General features: G+C 35.3%; 3 protein-coding genes across 3 annotated transcripts; 1 reads left to right on the forward strand and 2 right to left on the reverse strand.

Annotated features, from left to right (window-relative positions):
* Positions 1 to 4,427: 4,427 nt before the first annotated feature.
* Positions 4,428 to 12,179, reverse strand: LOC126763386 (uncharacterized). The gene is made up of 8 exons (XM_050480855.1): positions 11,801 to 12,179; positions 10,400 to 10,818; positions 10,100 to 10,337; positions 7,469 to 7,735; positions 7,091 to 7,411; positions 6,802 to 7,025; positions 6,642 to 6,749; positions 4,428 to 5,544 (listed from the first exon to the last, which is right to left on the reverse strand). The coding sequence occupies exons 1-8, from the start codon at positions 12,102 to 12,104 to the stop codon at positions 4,675 to 4,677; spliced, it is 2,751 nt and encodes a 916-aa protein (XP_050336812.1). The 5' UTR covers positions 12,105 to 12,179; the 3' UTR covers positions 4,428 to 4,674.
* An 831-nt stretch (positions 12,180 to 13,010) lies between these two features.
* LOC126763422 (DNA replication licensing factor Mcm2) lies at positions 13,011 to 16,118 on the forward strand. The gene is made up of 4 exons (XM_050480930.1): positions 13,011 to 13,108; positions 13,161 to 14,192; positions 14,254 to 15,345; positions 15,413 to 16,118. Exons 1-4 carry the CDS (start codon positions 13,103 to 13,105, stop codon positions 15,932 to 15,934), a joined length of 2,652 nt encoding a protein of 883 aa, XP_050336887.1. The 5' UTR covers positions 13,011 to 13,102; the 3' UTR covers positions 15,935 to 16,118.
* Positions 16,098 to 18,292, reverse strand: LOC126763728 (probable ATP-dependent RNA helicase DDX55 homolog). The gene is given in 5 exon segments (XM_050481477.1): positions 16,098 to 16,766; positions 16,832 to 17,572; positions 17,635 to 17,825; positions 17,828 to 18,029; positions 18,085 to 18,292. Coding segments are annotated over 5 exon segments (1,806 nt in total). The 5' UTR covers positions 18,187 to 18,292; the 3' UTR covers positions 16,098 to 16,196.
* Between the last annotated feature and the right edge of the window lie 1,046 nt (positions 18,293 to 19,338).

The following is a 19,338-nucleotide window of genomic DNA, read 5'->3' on the forward strand; positions in this document are numbered from 1 at the left end:
GTATTCCTTATACGCTCTGGAACAAACGGTGTCAAGTCAGACGGCTGCCCAGAAAAGGAAAGCATTAGTAGATCAGAATAATTTAAAAAATTTGTAGAATTGGAAAACAGAAGGTCTTATAAAATAAATAAAACACTAAAATTCAGTCAAAATGGGTTGTTCTTTTTTTGTTGTGCAGTGCCATAACTAAGCACTAAATTAAGATATACAGGGGTGTTGTGGAGTCCGATTTGCTTAGCTGTCAGAATTGCAAACCAATTCTGATTTTCAATAGTGCCATATAATCTGTTTGGATGTTCGTCTTTTCGTACATACGCAAAACCAATATTCGAATCAGCTGTGTACTAATGTGGCAAATCTTGTGAAAGCAATTCTAATCAAATTTACAATGAGTTCAAGATCACAGTATATTTACTTCTGTGTTACTTTATCATATCATATCACATTATCGACTAAATAAATACACATTTTGTATGGTGTTAAGTGTCATAGAACCACATTTGCAGCCATCCTTTTATGTCTGGATTTCTTTCCATAAATTCAATTAACATGGTATTTTGTGTTCTGTTCTTATGTTTTCCCCTATAAAAGATAAAGTTAATTAATACGTAACAATGAAATAAATTAATTTCTTAGCTTACATTTTTTCAACCGTCTAACAGCACACCGAAATAACAACGCAATATTCACATTTATTAGCTATTATCTTCTTGCTTTATTTCTGATATCAAAACCTATAAAATTGGTTTCGATGACACCCAAAACCGACACAAATTCTAGTTCGAACATTAAACCCATAATATCTGAATTCATGACACCTACTACTTTTTTTTATCGGTTTCAATTCTGATTCCACAACACCCCTGGTAGTATTCCTCTGACATTTTTATGTTACAGTGTGAAAATTGGTGAAATCGGTCTACTACCACACCTACTTCTCATATAACACAGTCTTAAATTCCATCTGATTCTTCAATTAATGTACCGGGATAAAACTTTGCACGAATAATGCGGTTAGAGTAAACCACCTTATGGTCAAAAAATTGTCCAAATCCAACAAAAAACTGGGGTCGAATCGTTACATCCGGGAACGTATCACTCGTCACGTAAAAGCCCGTATTTCGTATTATAACATACGTGATCGTAACGCTTCTATCGTAATCTGGCATGATGACATACGTGAACGAGTATATAAACGTATCCGTTCGTTCGAATCGTCATTCGAACGCCAATTACCAATCGTAATATACAAATTTATGGAAATGTGAGCAAATTTTTTTTAAATTGTATGGTTTTTATAATTTTTAGTAATAAAGAACATAAATAAGAAACCAATGAATGGTATATCTCATTAAAAATAAAAAAATAAATTATTTATATTAACAAAATTTTTGTATTTTAGGTGACATTAAAAATAAAATTATTTACAAGGTAAAGGACATACACATTTTGGAATTAAATTAATTAAAGAATACTTTATTTGGTCTCTTATCGTTTGGTCGATTGCGGTGAGGCGGTTCGCTACCCCGGTGTCCATTTCTTGTGTGTGATAAGAATCGCAATTTTGAGGGTCGTAACTTTTTGTAAATTTTATGCAGATGTTACGTAATGCCTCACTTTTGTAGGGTGATACCTTCCTCTCTCGCCATATCCCAAAATTCTCCACCGTCTTTTTAAGATTCCAATGCTTTGTTCAACGATACATCTACAAAGAAAATTTTGTTAATGAGGATTCATAATTTGTTTTTTTTTTTTTTTTTTTTTATACCTACGCTTTTGCTACGATCTCTTAGCTCTCCCCGTACTATTTTTTTTATCCCCATCACTTTCACTAGAGCTCAACTAAAAAAACAAAGTTGGATCCATTTTGATATTTAATTAGCTTTAGTTAGTTTATTAAAAATTTCGCAACATTTTTGACAGTTCCACGTCTATTATGACCGAAAAATACGATCGAATTGAAAATATATTACGATCCGTTTGCTATCGTATGTAATAATGCCAATCACCGCATACGATTGACGTATCACGTAATTTTCTTTCGTATGTTTGCCGATCCGTGCACGGATGTAACGATTCGACCTCTGTTAAAGCCCCTAGGTACCGAATATTTTAACAACAGTACCTTTAGTTGACTTTTCACCGAAAGTGTTGGTCGATTTATCAGATTTATAACTAACACGCTTTATGTACCTGAAGGTACTTCCCTGGCTTTAATCCTTACATGTGCAAGAGTATCAAATGGTCGATTACACCCGAACTTAACCCTTCCTTACAATTGCGTTTTCCGACAAAATTTGACACTTAAGTGCTGAACACATTGAGCCGACAGACTGCAAACGACATCTGTCAAATATTAAAATACACACTTTCTTATGGACACAGTTATTTTGACAGCTGCACGACTACACGACAACAGGCCGACAGTTGTCGCTCTCGCTAACTTCAATATATTTTTATATTTGCCAACGACAGTAGGACGACAGTAGAGTTGACAGTAGAGAGATGAGGTAGAGTGATGATGCCACTAATATGTAAAATTATTCAAAGCTCCAACAAACTTGACGTTATTTTACAAATAAACGCATAAAATAGCTTTATTATATCATTTGTAATAACAATTGATAATTTAAAACAAATAAATTTACCTTTTTTCTTACATTATGCATAAAAAATTTCACTTTGAACAAAATACTAAAATTTCATTGAAAAGAATGGTATTACTATGGCCGCAACGAAATTGTGTACATGCAAAATGGACAGCTGTGTTCTCTCGTGTACATGCCGGCCATTGTTATGGCGCTGCCTTCTTACAAATGATTATGTAGAAAGATTCAAGACGCCATTTACAGTTCACTGTCGTGCTGCCATGTCGTGTCGCGCTCAATGTGTTCAGCACTTTATCCGCCACGACCTCTCACAATTACGTTGTTGTTGTTGTTCTTCTAGCGGCAAAATTCTGTCGAGTTGACAGTCCTTGGCCAGATAAAAATTCCGTGTCCGTTCTGGTTACGTAGACCCGACTGTCAACTCGGTAGGATTCCGATGCAATAACAACTAAATCCTTGTATAATTTCTTCTACAGTGGGCATTTCAAACATTAAAAGGTGTACCCTATATAGTGCGAAGAACTTTCTTTTTAAAGGTTTGCACAACTTTTAAACAAACTTTTTTATGTGTCACTTTCTGAATTCTTGGAGGTTCGAGTTGTCGAACTATTGTTATTGCTACTTATTGCCACTTACCAATATTTTTATACTCTCGCAACAATGTTGCTAAGGAGAGTATTATAGTTTTGTTCACATAACGGTTGTTTGTAAGTCCTAAAACTAAAAGAGTCAGATATAGGGTTATATATACCAAAGTTATCAGGGTGACGAGTAGAGTCGAAATCCGGATGTCTGTCTGTCCGTCCGTCCGTCTGTCCGTCTGTCCGTCCGTCCATCCGTCCGTCTGTCCGTCCGTCCGTAAAAATTGAGATTGAGATATCATGATGAAACTTGGTACACGTATTTCTTGGCTCCATAAGAAGGTTAAGTTCGAAGATGGGCAAAATCGGCCCACTGCCACGCCCACAAAATGGCGGAAACCGAAAACCTATAGTGTCATAACTAAGCCATAAATAAAGATATTAAATTTGGCACAAAGGATCGCATTAGGGAGGGGCATATTTGGACGCAATTTTTTTGGAAAAGTGGGCGTGTCCCCGCCCCCTAATAAGTTTTTTGTACATATCTCGGAAACTACTATAGCTATGTCAACCAAACTCTACAGAGTCGTTTTCTTCAGGCATTTCCATATACAGTTCAAAAATGGAAGAAATCGGATAATAACCACGCCCACCTCCCATACAAAGGTTATGTTGAAATCACTAAAAGTGCGTTAACCGACTAACAAAAAACGTCAGAAACACTAAATTTTACGGAAGAAATTGCAGAAGCTGTACCCAGGCTTTTTTTAAAAATTGAAAATGGGCGTGGCGTCGCCCACTTATGGACCAAAAACCATATCTCAGGAACTACTATACCGATTTCAATGAAATTCGGTATATAATATTTTCTTAACACCCTGATAACATGTACGAAATATGGGTGAAATCGGTTCACAACCACGCCTTCTTCCAATATAACGCTATTTTGAATTCCATCTGATGTCTTCTCTGTATAATACGAGTATATACATTAGGAACCAATGATGATAGCGGAATAAAACTTTACAAAAATACGGTATTTGAAAAATATGTAAATGACGTATAATGAAATCTCGATTATCACTTTATCATGCGAGAGTATAAAATGTTCGGTGACACCCGAACTTAGCCCTTCCTTACTTGTTTTAAATATGTTACAGCCCTACCGCCATGTAAAAATTATGGTCTGTTCTCGTGGGTACGGCGATCTATCTGTTCGAAGTTAAACATTTCAAACTTTCATACCGATTCGATTTCTGATTTATTTTAACTCATTTAAATGAAACTGTATCCTGTACAAAACGTTACATAAAAGAACTCTTTCACTAATAAGTCTGATAATTTCAGTTAAGACAAAACTTAAAGCGATAACTGAACATGAAATTTAAAAATAAATTAATAAGCAATTCAATGAGTGGAATATCTTAAGCTTAAAACGTCATTACCAACTCTTCTTATGATTTTCGTTCGCATATTTCGAGGAGCTATGCAGAACTTGGACTAAGTGGAGGTTTTAGAGGTGTCGATGATTTGATATTTTCATCTAAGTCCCAATTTTCCTCCTCAGAGTCCGAGCAACGCGGCTGGCGTTTTATAGGCGATAACGATGAACGAGTTGGTGCAGTATTAGATGGATAGGGCACCTTGAGGCCGCAGTGTCGTCGAGGTGGTACCGATGGTAATGGAGCACGATATGATGAAGGTTTTGAACGACGTAAATACGATTGCGGCATTTGTGGAGACTTATTCGTTGCGACCCGAGGCGAATCAATATAGCAGCTTATGAATGATTCAGACGGTTGAAATGTTGTAGGTAAGGCAGAAAAATTTGTCGCTCGCGAAGTAAAAGAGCGCATTTGTTGTTGTACTGTCACGGACTGTGGCTCCACCGGTTGTATGAAACTGTATGTAGCATTAACAACGGACGCACAACCGTATGATCGACCCCCATAACTTGACATATTTTTCTTTTCATATATGACACCATTAACATCAACGAAAAGTCCAAGGTTTTCCAAAATTTCCAACAACTCGCCGGCGCAATAAATTTTGAATATGTCGAAAACGGCATACGGATCACTCAAGCGAATTTTTTGAAAATTATTGATAGCGCGCACCAATATCGAAATAGTTTGATTTATTTGTATTTTCATAGTAGACATAAGGGACTGATACCATGGTGAACGCTGCAAGCAACCGTACAGAAGCATATTGGGCGTTGGCTGAGATTGGTCTTGGTTATGTTGTTTTAAAAATGTCTCCGCATTGTAAACGCTGCTCGAACGCCGGGGATCGCTTTGAACAACTTTATTGATGCCACAAAATGTTGCCGAAGAATGCAAAGTACTGTTTTCCTGAAGAATAATTGAAATAAAGCAGATAATATTTGGAATTATAACGGGTTATAACTAAAAATCTGCACTAATTTTATTTCAGCGTAACTCAAAAGATACTATCAACAGAAAGGTAAGCTATTCCATATAGTATAAATATATTATTTTAAAAATGAAAATAATAATGAACTTCAAAATATGGGCCATTGTCAACTACCCGTCTTAGTTTAGTCAGGATACTTGCGCAAGCACGTTGTACACCGTTAGTATCAACTTCCTTAAGGCCCTTGCGGATGCGATGTGTCAGCTGCTTCCAATTTTGAGCCTTCCAACCATTTTTATACACTAAAGCTTTGACTTCTCCAAAAAAAAAATCCTCAATCGGTTGGCATTGTGTTAAGTTAGTTGGGTTCTTTTCTTTAGGCACAAAGTAGATGTATAGACATATCTTATGTGTAATAAACATCATTGCCCGGCATTCGCGGTCCACTGAGTGAAAAGTAGCTTTCGTCATCCAAAATGGATGATTTTCCACTCAAATTCTTGCACATCCACCGACATTGTGATTTTACTTGACTTATCTGCTCTTCGGTGTACCCTGGACAACGCTGCTATTTTTCTAGCTTGTATGTTAAGTCTACTTAATGTTTTGCAGATATATGGGTGTGAGCAATCGAATTTTCGTGCGGCTTCGCTTTGACTTATGCAATCCTTATTGCTGAACGCTGTCTTCAGCTTCCGAATGTTTTGGGGCGTCATAACAGTCGGCTTTCTTCTAAAACCCGGTTGCCTTTCTATTATTAGGGTACTTAATATTGAGTATATTGTTCTTCTGTAGACGCCTTCCGCCATAAAATGCACACACGTAAACTTTTTTCCAGCGATTTCATGATTTTTATAAAAATGTACAACGCGGTCGCGGAGGTGTTGCTGCTTAGAAGACATTTTAAGCACTAATTGTATTTGTAAACTGTTACAAATTACACGTCAAAAAGATGATGCAATCAGTTCGCTAATTGCATAATATTAGCATTTGAAAAATAAAAATAGCAAAATAGCAGACCATTAATATTAGTGCAGATTTTTAGTTATAACCCGTTATATAAACATAACCGTACCTTTTTTAAGAATTTCAACAGTCTGGGATCAGCGGTATTAGAACGCAATAACATATCTAAATTATTTGGTTTATTTATGGAAATATTTGATAGATCAATTTCCTTGACCTAGAAAGAAAGCAATTAATGCACAATATCATTTAACAGTAACTACTCCTACCAAATAAAAAATTCCTGTACATTGACCATTGATTTCCAAAGCTGACTCATGATTATAGGTAAAGAAATTTGACTTTATTGGACTCATAATTTCATTAGATATGGGTGACAAGGGTGTATTGGAAATCCTTACCACCGTGTCTGTGTCTTTGCCACTTTCAACGTTTGCCTTAGCGTCGAACTCAATTCGTCGCTTTGCTGAGATTATTGGTCCTTCAAACTTATCTATTTAAATAATTTATATTAAAAAAAATGGTGTCGGTTTGAAGTTCATATATATTAAGTCATACCTTCGCACTTCGAACTAAGTGATACATTGCTTCCTAGATCATTAGCACTAGTATCTAAATCATTAGTCAGCACTGGAACCTTTGAATGTATGTCTTGCTCGCAAACCTTTTGATTGTTAAATTTTAAAGACTCATCCAATACAACACCACTATCTTCAAACTTCACAATTTCGATTATCTCTGACGTAAGTAGGGGAGACCCTAGCGAAGGAATCTTTGACATAAGCTCAAATCTGTCTTCCAACCCTTTAGATTGACGATCGGATTCTTTCTTAACATCTGACACTTCGGAAATATGTACGTCTGCATTTTCTGATATATCTGAAAGGTATTCTCATATTTAGCGAATTGTCCCAATAGTTTTTGTAAATAATTTACCGAATTTTTCTTGGTCTGCGTTACTTTTACACTCCATTAAATTCATAACCTTCATATTACGTTTCTTTGCTTTTTTCTGGACCGGTGCCGACCTTGGTTTCTTAGCTTCAGCTACATCGGCTACAGTTTTCACTTCGCTTTCATTGGAAATAGTAAGATCAAGATTTGTCGTACTGTCTGCATCCACATTAAATTTCTGCTTCCTTAACGGAGTTGGTAATTTTCTGATCATAACTGTCGGTTGTAGATTTGGATTTGTTGGTGTCGCTGAAATAAAGGTGCAAAGACTTACTAGTTATATTCTGGAAACATATTGCTACATGGTGGTATAATAGTTTTGTTCACCTAACGGTTGTTTGTATCACCTCAAAATAGTCGAGATAGATATGGAGTTATATACATATACAGCCGTGGTCACGCAAATACCACATTTAGTCATAGGAAGGAATAAGCGCGAATATAATTAACAAAGATCTTTAAAAGAGTAAAACGAGCTTAAAATATGATTACTTGTTTATTAATTTATCCATTTAAATAAAAAAAATCCAAATAGCAATTCACGAATAATTAGTATTAATTGCAAAACTTGAACTCCCTCTAAAATGCCTTGGTCACTCAAATATGTAGCACATTTTACCAAACCTGCAAAATTCATGTGAAATTAGTGAAATTTAATCAACAATTTGGTGCCATTATATACTTATGTTTCTAATACTTGGTTCTATATTCCAGATTTTCAATTATAGCATCACATCCGCATACCATATTTTCTACAAGCTTCTCGCATTTCTTCTTTGGGATGGACTACCAAGCTTCCTAAATACCTTCCCATAAATCCTCAAAAATTGTAAAATTTTTAGCAGCAACTTTAAGGTTAATATCGTTACATAAGTTTTCTATTGAATTAAGGTTTTCTTTCTTAAGCCAATCCTTTGTGATTTTTGCTGTGTGCTTATAGTCGTTATCCTGCATAAAAGTATGGCGAAAGAGCATGCAATTAAAAGCAAATGGTTCCATTTCGTTCCTTAATATGTCTTAATATTGATACCGATCTATTTTCATCTAAATTGGAATAACTGAGCCCACGCCATGCCAGGAAAAGTCACCCCATATCATCAATTTCCGCCTGCGTATTTTATCGTCCTTTTCGTGTACCTGGAATTCAACGATTGACCTTTAGGTCGATGAAAACTACTTTTCCTATCAGAACCATTCTATTAATTTTTGTTTCATCCATTCATAGATCCAGAAAGTTGTATCTCATTAAAACGTCTTCCAACAGTCTTCCGCGATATATTTCATTCATATTCTTCATTGATTTCCTGCATTATTTGTGATGAAGACTTAAAAGAGTCGGCCTAGCTTCTCCAGACTATGGCTCTATCATCAGTAATTGTTGTCTTTCGCGGTGGTTGTAGTTTTTTTTTATTTTGGTCATATAGATTTCTTTAGCTTTTATGAGTTTAAGATCTTTATAAACAATTTTCTGGAAACAATTCAATAAAACAGCAATTTCTGAACAGTTTTCCCGGATTTCTTCATATTATGCATAATGCGTCTTTTTTTCAGAACTACACTGCTTACTACGGCCCATTTTCACTCGAATTAAATCACTTTATCGTTGACAACCATAATTAGTAATAAAAATTCACTCCTTATAATTTTTTTGCAAACAAATTTTCACTTTCTAAAAAATGTGCTATTTGAGTGACCAAGCCATTTATGAGGGAATTCAAGTTTTTCAATTAATACTAATTATTCGTGAATTTATATTTGCTGTTTTTTACTTAAATAGGTAAATTAATAAACAAATAATCATATTTTAAACCCTTTTTACTTTAAAAAAAAAAAATTGTCAATTGTATAAGCGCTTATTGCTTCTTACGACTAAGTGTGCTATTTGCGTGACCATGGCTGTATATATAAATGATCAAGGCGATCAGACGAGTGTCCATCCATCCATCCGCCTATACAATCAATAACTTGAGCAAAAATTAAGATATTTTGATGAAACTTGGTACAAAAGACAAAGTGAGAACGAATTCGTAAATGTGCTTGATACGACTGCGGCCACAAAACGTCATTAAAGGAAAACCTGTAAAGTGCCATAACTAAGCACTACATTAAGATATAGATTTGTAATTTGACACATGTGATCCCAGTAGCATGTGGCAGCTGCGCGAGTTGGCATGAAAAATCTTTAAAGGAGCCGTCAAAATTGGACAATGGGCATGTCACCTCTCACTTTTAGTAAAATCAAATATCTCGGGCCATGCTCGACCAATTTCAACCAAATTCGGCACTTAACATTCCTTTGACACACCTATGTATTTTCCATTATAATTCCGAAATAACACAATTTTAAATTTAAATTCATTATTTCACTTTGTAGCTATTAACACCATAATTGACATCCCCCAGTGAGTAGCCTCCTTGGAGTTCCAAACACTTCTCATCTTAGATCATGAACTATGTGAAACCAAAGTATTGTAGTAAGTAGTAAACTCATACACACAGTAAAGACTCTGACAAACATTCCCTACATGATACTATTTTGCATGCACCACCTACTCCGACCGTTATGAAACGGGCCACCGAAAACATTTACTTCTACTGATTGATGTGTCTTACTAGTAGTTGTGACGTCTTCTTCGGTAAAATCTGTTTTAACTGTATCCTTTTTATTACGTATATTATCCAATATCTTGTTCTCTTTTTCATTCAATTCCGCAATAATTTCAGTTAACTCCGATCGTACTTCTTTTAGGGCAGCTCGTGATTGAGGCACTTTGACACTGCGAATTTGAGTAAAACATTTCTCAATGGCTTCTAAGCTGCGTTCTTCTTTAATATTTGATACGTTTTTATTCTACAAAAATTTTAATATTTAAGTTTTCATTTAATCTGATATTACTATAAAGTATGTATTACCTCATAAATAGTGTGGAGGCTTTCGTCTATTACTAATGGTTTCTCATCATCATCGTCATTTGCGTCTAATTTGTCCAATTCCTCTGCCATAGCTTTTAATGGTTGCGCTTCTTTGGGATTTTTTTTTCCCCGCATTTCACTTTTTACTAAGGCATTAAGTAACTGTAATTGTTTGTTACTGAGTTTTAATTCAAGCAATTTCCCAAATGGTATATTCAACAATTCTTGAATACTGTTAACATTAAATTCAGATAATTTTTCTATCTGTTGGTCGCTCAAAAAGCTTAAATCCTTTCGAAATTGGAAGATTAATGGCTTGGAATTTGTCTTCATTGGTATTTTAATTTCTGGAACTATATTCATCTGATCCATTGGAATTTTTGTATTGTCGTTCAGGCAATTTTTCATATCCACTATCACTGCAAAACAAAATAACACACATTGTTTCCATTTTACACTTAAATCTCAAAAGTATTTATTTACATAATAAAAAATAACTAGTTTCGAATTTGCGATCGATGTTGGTGGTGGTTGGTGTAATGTAATTGGTAAACGTATTATAGAATTACTTTCTTTGACATTATTAAATATGTATTTTCAAGAAATATTTCTGAAATCGATCATAAAATAATCTACTTATCAAAAGATATTTGTATTAAATTCATAAAATTAGTCCTTACATTGCTCTAACCCTATATAACCCATATAATAATTATCGTATCTCGGATGAACTTAGTAGATATTAATCCCTAAGCTAGAATTTAAAATTAGCGTGTAGTTTAAAGACAAAAATTTAACTAAAAAAAAGTCTGTACAATCGATATTTCTCTCATAGGTTACCCATATACCCAATATTACTCGTCCCTTTGTTCTGTTATTCTACTGTATCGCTCCTAACTTCTCAATCTCTGCATTTGAAGTTTATACACGTCATCTCCTTCCAGCTAGGTTTTTTTTTTGCACTGATTTTTTTACACGTTGTATACACCTCCTATTTCCCTTTTTTGCACGTGTTTTTCATTTAAATTATGCACTTTTCTGCAATAAGCTCTAAACTTTATACGTACAGGTTCACTTTAGAACATGTTATCGTAATACGAGTTTGAAACTGGCGACGGAACTATAAGATAATTTGCTGAACTTGGACCCAAATTTGAAAACTTATTATTTTGTCATTACAATATTTTTTTTGTTCCTTTTACCATGTTAATTCTTATGGTACGTTTTTCTTTTTTTTGCAGATTATTTTTTAAATTGGTCCTAATAGTGAGTTTTACATAAAAGCCTAATTTTTTTGTTGGCTAGAAAAGCCTCTAAAAAACAATATTTTTTAATCGCTACCGTTAAGTTAATTAATAGTATTAAAATAATTATCAATTATCTATGCCATAAATTCATTACCTTCCTTATTTTCTGTTGTACTCTCACATACAACTCCAATAGAAACACCCATAGGACTGAATAATGCAGAAGTTGTTGATATTTTTCTCGAGTGGGATGTTGCAACACCTTCAGGGGTTTTTAACGATATTCCACCGCTTTGTTCAACGGACATTGTCACAATTACTCCTCTACTACGTTGTAATTGGCCCTTCGCAGCTACTTGAGTTGGACGTTTTTTGCATATTTGTGCAGTTTTCCGCGCCCGCAATTTTTTCACAATTCCGCCATCTACGACCCTATCGACTTTTGAACCAGCAGGCATTGTTTAGATTCAAACTTTTCAAATATATGTATTTAATAAATCTACGTAATTAATAATCCGGACAATTGTAAAACGACGCCAATTTATCCCAAAAAGTAACGGTGCTTTTGCAAAAATATTTAGGGATTAAAAATGACAATCGATAACTTAATTTTTGGGATATTAATCGAAATTTAACAAGTCCCTAAAAGTCTCCGAAAGTCATAGAACTCATTATTAAGGCCATACACAACATAAATGTACAAACTTCGATCGTGTGTGTCAAGAAGCCATACTTTCAAAGCAAATTATGAATTTTTTTATACTATGAAGATTCAGACACGTGTTACTGTGACTATGGAATTCATTAATTATTCATTCAAATATTTAATAAGTTATTTAATATACCAATTTTTATTATAATAAAAATCGGTAACTCGTCATAATAATTGTTATTTTAATTTTTTCTTATATGTTAACCAATCCGAAGCACGGTAGAGGACCTTGTATCATGATCCGAAGTCACCAAAGTCGATAAGTATAACAATCCACACTGACGGCTATCAAAACTAGCATACGTTTATAGAATTTGCTAGGAAACTAATTTGTGTACCTAAATAAACGCATTAAGCGGCGCTCTTTTTACCGCTCAGCGTTAACGCGGACGCTCACTTAAATTCTAAAATTAGTATAAAATAAATGGAATGCAAAACGAATTACTATATTAAGGCAACTTATATCCATTTGTATCAGCATTAAACAACGCGCAACAAGATATTTTTCGGAAATATTATTAAGCTAAACTGTTATCAAAAATCAAAAAAACTCTAAAAACTTATCAAAGACAAAAACCTTCTAATAATATTACATCTTTTTGATTTATACATTTCGCTGTCACAACTGGCGCCAAAAACTGTTTCGCGTGCTAAAGATAGCAAAAAGTAGTAAACTTCGAATTGTTTGCATTGGATCGTCAACATTAAATATAATTTCGTTATATATAATTATAAATAAAAGCAATGGCGGTAATTAATTATAATCGTTAGCATTACATTCCTTAACTTATGCATGTTGCAGGATCAAGTGAGTTCTCCTCCTCCAGCGACGCCTAGCGATGTTGACCGACGTGAATTGCGTGCTGCTATGACTTCGCCCGTTGGTGATTTTGAACCATTCGAAAATGAAGATGAAATCCTTGGAGATCAAACTATACGAGATGAGGAGGAGGAAGATGGCGAGGAATTATTTGGGGATAACATGGAGAATGACTATCGTCCTATGCCAGAGTTGGACCACTACGATCCCGCAATGTTGGACGACGATGAGGATTTCTCAGAGTTGTCTCAAGGCGAGCGACACGCAGCTGAAGCTGAAATGCGAAAACGTGATCGCGCTCTGGGTATACATCGGGATGATCGTGATCTGGGCTTTGATCACAGTGATGACGACGATGATGTCGGTCCACGCGCAAAACGCCGAGCTGCAGAAAAAGCAACCGAAGGCGAAATGGAAGACGCAGAAATGATAGAATCTATAGAAAACTTGGAAGATACAAAAGGACATTCTACAAAGGAGTGGGTCAGCATGCTTGGACCTCGCACGGAAATTGCTAATCGTTTTCAGTCTTTTTTGCGCACATTTGTTGACGAGCGTGGTACTTACACATACAGGGATCGTATTCGTCGGATGTGTGAGCAAAATAAGTCCTCATTTGTGGTGTCTTATACGGATTTAGCTAATAAGGAACACGTGTTGGCATATTTCCTACCTGAAGCTCCTTTTCAAATGCTAGAAATATTCGACAAAGTTGCAAAAGAAATGGTTTTGTCTATTTTTCCTACTTACGAACGAGTAACAACTGAAATTCATGTCCGCATATCAGAGTTACCTCTTATAGAAGAATTACGTACCTTCCGTAAACTACATTTGAATCAGCTTGTGCGTACTTTGGGTGTGGTTACTGCAACAACTGGAGTGTTACCTCAGCTTTCAGTTATTAAATATGATTGTGTAAAATGTGGTTACGTTTTAGGACCATTTGTACAATCACAAAACACTGAAGTAAAACCGGGATCCTGCCCAGAGTGTCAAAGTGCTGGACCATTTTCGGTAAGCTATTGGTTGAATTTTTTTCCGAATATTATGTATACTACTTCCTTAATTTAATTAGATCAATATGGAGCAAACGCTGTATCGCAATTACCAAAAGATTACTTTGCAAGAATCACCTGGTCGCATTCCCGCTGGTCGGATACCGAGAAGCAAGGACGTGATTCTTTTGGCGGATCTCTGCGATTTGTGTAAACCAGGCGATGAATTGGAGGTGACTGGTATTTACACCAACAATTATGATGGTTCTTTAAACACAGAACAAGGCTTTCCAGTTTTCGCTACTGTTATTATAGCAAATCACATTGTAGTAAAGGACAGTAAGCAAGTCGTACAGTCCCTTACGGATGAGGATATAGCAACTATTCAGAAACTAAGCAAAGATCCGAGAATAGCAGAAAGAATTATCGCTTCAATGGCTCCTTCCATATATGGACATGAATATATTAAACGTGCTCTAGCCTTGGCACTATTCGGTGGAGAGTCTAAAAACCCTGGTGACAAGCACAAAGTTAGAGGTGATATAAATTTGCTCATATGCGGAGATCCCGGAACAGCAAAATCACAATTTTTGAAATACACCGAAAAGATAGCACCCCGAGCTGTTTTCACAACTGGTCAAGGTGCCAGTGCTGTAGGTTTGACTGCGTACGTTCGTCGGAATCCAATATCACGTGAGTGGACTTTAGAAGCAGGAGCTTTAGTGCTGGCCGACCAAGGCGTATGTCTTATTGACGAATTTGATAAAATGAATGACCAAGATCGAACATCCATTCATGAAGCCATGGAACAGCAGTCAATCTCAATATCAAAAGCTGGTATTGTAACCTCTTTACAAGCGCGCTGTACAGTCATAGCAGCTTCCAATCCAATCGGCGGTCGATATGATCCGTCGATGACCTTTTCGGAAAATGTCAATCTTTCAGAACCAATCCTCTCACGTTTCGACGTACTTTGTGTAGTTAAAGACGAGTTCGATCCCATGCAAGATCAACATCTGGCTAAGTTCGTAGTAAATTCGCACATCAAACACCATCCATCATGTGAGGAGTATGTAGAAGATTCCCAGCCAACGGGAGTGGCTGAAATACCACAAGATCTTTTGCGTCAGTATATTATTTATGCCAAGGAAAATGTGCGCCCTAAACTCACGGTTAGTAAAGAGAAATTACATAAAACTAATTCCGTTGTTAAATTCTCATTTTTATATTATTTGATAGAATATTGATGAAGATAAAATAGCCAAGATGTATGCACAACTTCGCCAGGAGTCTTTTGCCACCGGTTCGTTGCCAATAACCGTAAGACACATAGAAAGTGTAATCCGCATGTCCGAAGCACATGCTCGTATGCATTTGCGTGAGAGTGTTACTGAGGCTGATGTTAGCATGTCTATACGCATGATGTTGGAGAGCTTCATTGAAGCCCAAAAGTTCAGTGTAATGAAGAAAATGCGCACAGCATTCCAGAAGTATCTTTCCTTCCAAAAGGATCACTCAGAATTGCTCTTCTTTATTCTTCGACAATTAACACTCGACCAACTAGCCTATATTCGATGTAAAGAGGGACCTTCGGCAACGCATGTGGAAATAATGGAACGCGATCTCATTGAGCGGGCCAAACAATTGGACATTTTTAATTTAAAACCGTTCTATGATTCTGAAATTTTCAAACAAAATGGATTCTCCTACGACCCGAAACGGCGAACAATTCTACAGATAGTCACAGAAGCCGCTGTGTAATCATTCCCATTTAAATCATGTTTGTTATACTTTTAATGACTTTACGTTCTGTTTCATCGACCATGTTTGGCACCTTCGGGTTCATCATTATTTTAATGCATAGTTTATAATATTACATGTATCCAGCGATAAACTCGCACTTCAAGTACAACTATCAATAAAGTTATATCTTTTACAAAGAAAATTGTAAAACTTTATTAATTTAGTTACAGATTTGTACTTAAAAATAAGGTATGCACTCGCAAATTATATTGATGTGCGTCTAATCCTCAATACCCATTTCTTTATCGAAATCCTCCTCGGAAATTTTATTTCTTTTCAGCTTCTTAAATAGGCGTATATCGTTTGCTAGTTCATCTAAATCTTCTTGTGTATATTGGGGCTTCCTTTTCTTTGTTTTATCGCCTGGCACTCCGTTTTCGATTTTTCGCTGCTTCTTAGCTTTTCTTAGTTCTTTTTTAGTTTTTGAATCCATTTTCGCCTTCTTCGTTTGTTCCCAGGCTTCAGTACGCTTTTTAAACTTCTTCTTCCCCGGCCATATACCACTTTCTTCATAGACCTTAAGTTTTTCTTGTCGTATTTTTTCCTTTTGGGGATTCTTGTAGCATAATTTTGATATTTCTACATCACATTTAGGTCCAATAAATCTCGTTGTTTCACAATTCTTCAATTCTGGCATGCGTGGCATTTGAAGTAATCCGTAAGCTGTAGCTACTCTTCCCAAATCCAAATCTTTTAAACGTAAAATTGCATTACATTCATGCTTTGTATATGCCTGGACGTGTGATACGAAGGCACGAGTTCCTTTATCAAAAACATCTTTATCCTTTAACTGAAAATATAGAAACGTTTTAAAAACTAACAACTTAATGCTATACAAAATCCGTGTATACTCACTTGCAGGGAATGTAGTTTTTGTAGAGTTTGCTCCAGTTCTTCGCTACTGTGATTGGCATCTTGTAGTTCACTTAGTTCAACTTTTTGGTTTATCTTTAAAAAAGTGATATAAGCATCTTCCGTTGGCAGCAGATATACTAAAGCATTGCCTTCGTTACCCTGTCGAGCTGTACGCCCTACACGATGTACAAAACTACTTGCATTTGCTGGCGGATCCCATTGTACCACCCAGTCAATTTCAGGCACATCTAGACCACGTGCTAGTACATCAGTAGAGAGTAACACCGCGTCCGGCGCCTGCCTGAATTTTTCCACAGTAATTCTGCGTTTATTTTTCATTTTGCCATGTATTCCCAGTATACAGCGATTAGGTAGAAAATGTGTCATGACTGTCATCCAGTATTCCACACATGCACAAGTCGGAAAGAAAACCATAACTTTTCCAACAGAAGCAAGTGGTGAGCGTAAGAAATGTAGAAGAGATAAAAACTTTTCCTCAGGCTGTACGATTTTATAAAAGTTTTGCAATTTTATTGGTGTACTAATGCTCGATTTTTCTTTAACCGAAACTCGGACAGGATTCCTTAGTCCGGCACGAATAAGATCTGTTACTTCAGTAGTTTGAGTTGCGGAAAATAATCCCGTACGACGTTGTCTAGGTAAATAATTAAGAATATTATTAATAGTTGCTTTGAAGCCCAGATCAAGTAATCGGTCAGCTTCATCAAGAACAAGCAATTCCTGTATTGAAAAAATAATTGTTTAAAACGTGTAAGCATTACTTGATTATCTATGTGATTTACCAAACTTTTTACCCTACCGGCAAGGTTAAGATCACCTTTTCTCTCAAATAAATCCTCCAATCGACCTGGCGTACATATTAAAATACATGGGTTGTCTTTTTTAATGGCAGAAATGTCTTCCTCTATGCTGCTGCCTCCCACGACCAATTTCTGACGTAAATAATTCAATTCTTTTTTTTGCAAAAATTTTCTAGAACTTCAGATATCTGAAAGGCAAGTTCACGGGTTGGTGATATAATCAGCGCACCAATTTCTTTGGACGTCCAAGGGGTATCGATGTGACGATTTTGTAACATCTCTAACATAGGCACCAAAAAAGCTAGTGTCTTCCCGGAACCTGTCACAGCTTCGACACTGACATCTTTTCTTTGAAGCAGTAACGGTATTGAAGCACTCTATAAAAATTTAAAAATAAATAATCACGAAAAAACTTTATTTAATAACTCTTACTTGAACCGGTGTAGTTCTCTTAAATCCTAAGCTTTCAATTACTTCGAGAACTGGTGAAGAAAGAGATACTTTTTCTAAGTCGGTCCATTTTCTACGAGCCATTGAAATGGATTTTTACACTTTTCTATACTGTCTATTTAAAAATATTCAATATGTTTCTGATATTTCAGAGGGTAATTATTTATGTCGTTTTGTTTTGGTTTCAACAACCACGTGCTTAAGAGTTGCCAAGTATATTTCGGCATTTATTTTTAAGAACAAAACTTATTAAATGCTTTGTATGCTACTAACATATAAGTTGAAACCTATAATAAAAGTTTTGTAGCCAATGGTTTTAAGAATAAGTAATTTCTAGGTAAATGCCTTTCTAATGAAATTTATAGAAAATAACTGACTACATCCCACTTATGACATAAATATATTATTCAATTTGAAAATTCTCTAAAGTAACTAATAAGATAGTATACCCTATTACGGATTTCAACTCCACAGAGTTGAATTGAAGTTAAAGTAATTAACGTCAAGTTCACCAATTAGCTTTTTGTATTCCGAACTTCAACTATTTTCAGTCGAAATTTCGTTAGTGTTGCCTGCTTTGTTACAATGACAAACTCTTTGGGCCTAAATTACAGTATTACACATACCAAAAAGACTTCCTGATCCTAAAACGAACTAAGTCAAATGATAAGCCAAGTTTAAACGATTTTAACTTTGAAGATAGCCATAATAGTTAAGGAGGATGTAAATATCACGAACACTGCTTCAATATTTTGATTCTACTCAAAATATATATTCCTAGGAATTGCTGATTGTATTGACTCTTTAAGTTTTATTAATTTCTCACGGTTACTTAAATATATTTGTCTGTTTCCAAATTGTAGCTGGCCTTGTCCAGTTTCGGAATTTTTCATTATATGGATGTGCACAAACGGAAATTAGTTTAAAATAATATATAAAATAGTTTATTCATCTGATGTCAATTTAAATTAATGTTTTTCACAAATAAACGCCGAAATGTTTCATTTACCTAACAGTTGTAGTTTTTTGGTTACTAGTCAATCCCACCGGTACATAATTGAAAATCACAAAAAAGTTCGACAACACTCCAACTTCAATCAGATTGCAGTTGAGTTGAAAGCCATAATAAGAGCTTAATATTTCATTTTAGCTATATTCATGGTATAAAAATAATAATCATTATCTCTCTTTATCCCTAATTACTTTTCATTTGCATCACCTTGTTATTGAAATGAA

The sequence above is a fragment of the Bactrocera neohumeralis genome, chromosome 2 (assembly GCF_024586455.1).
Source record: "Bactrocera neohumeralis isolate Rockhampton chromosome 2, APGP_CSIRO_Bneo_wtdbg2-racon-allhic-juicebox.fasta_v2, whole genome shotgun sequence".
NCBI lineage: Eukaryota > Metazoa > Arthropoda > Insecta > Diptera > Tephritidae > Bactrocera > Bactrocera neohumeralis.

What these genes read in the sequence shown, in the direction of transcription:
- LOC126763422 (XM_050480930.1), top strand. An exon ending in AAAGTGCTGGACCATTTTCG is followed by an intron (nt 14,193 to 14,253) that starts GTAAGCTATTGG and finishes TAATTTAATTAG; the next exon opens with ATCAATATGGAGCAAACGCT. An exon ending in ATGTGCGCCCTAAACTCACG is followed by an intron (nt 15,346 to 15,412) that starts GTTAGTAAAGAG and finishes ATTATTTGATAG; the next exon opens with AATATTGATGAAGATAAAAT.
- LOC126763386 (XM_050480855.1), bottom strand. Translation starts at nt 12,104, where the DNA reads ATGCCTGCTGGTTCAAAAGTCGATAGGGTCGTAGATGGCGGAATTGTG. An exon ending in TACAACAGAAAATAAGGAAG is followed by an intron (nt 10,819 to 11,800) that starts GTAATGAATTTA and finishes TTTGTTTTGCAG; the next exon opens with TGATAGTGGATATGAAAAAT. An exon ending in AGAAGACGTCACAACTACTA is followed by an intron (nt 7,736 to 10,099) that starts GTAAGACACATC and finishes CCTTTATTTCAG; the next exon opens with CGACACCAACAAATCCAAAT.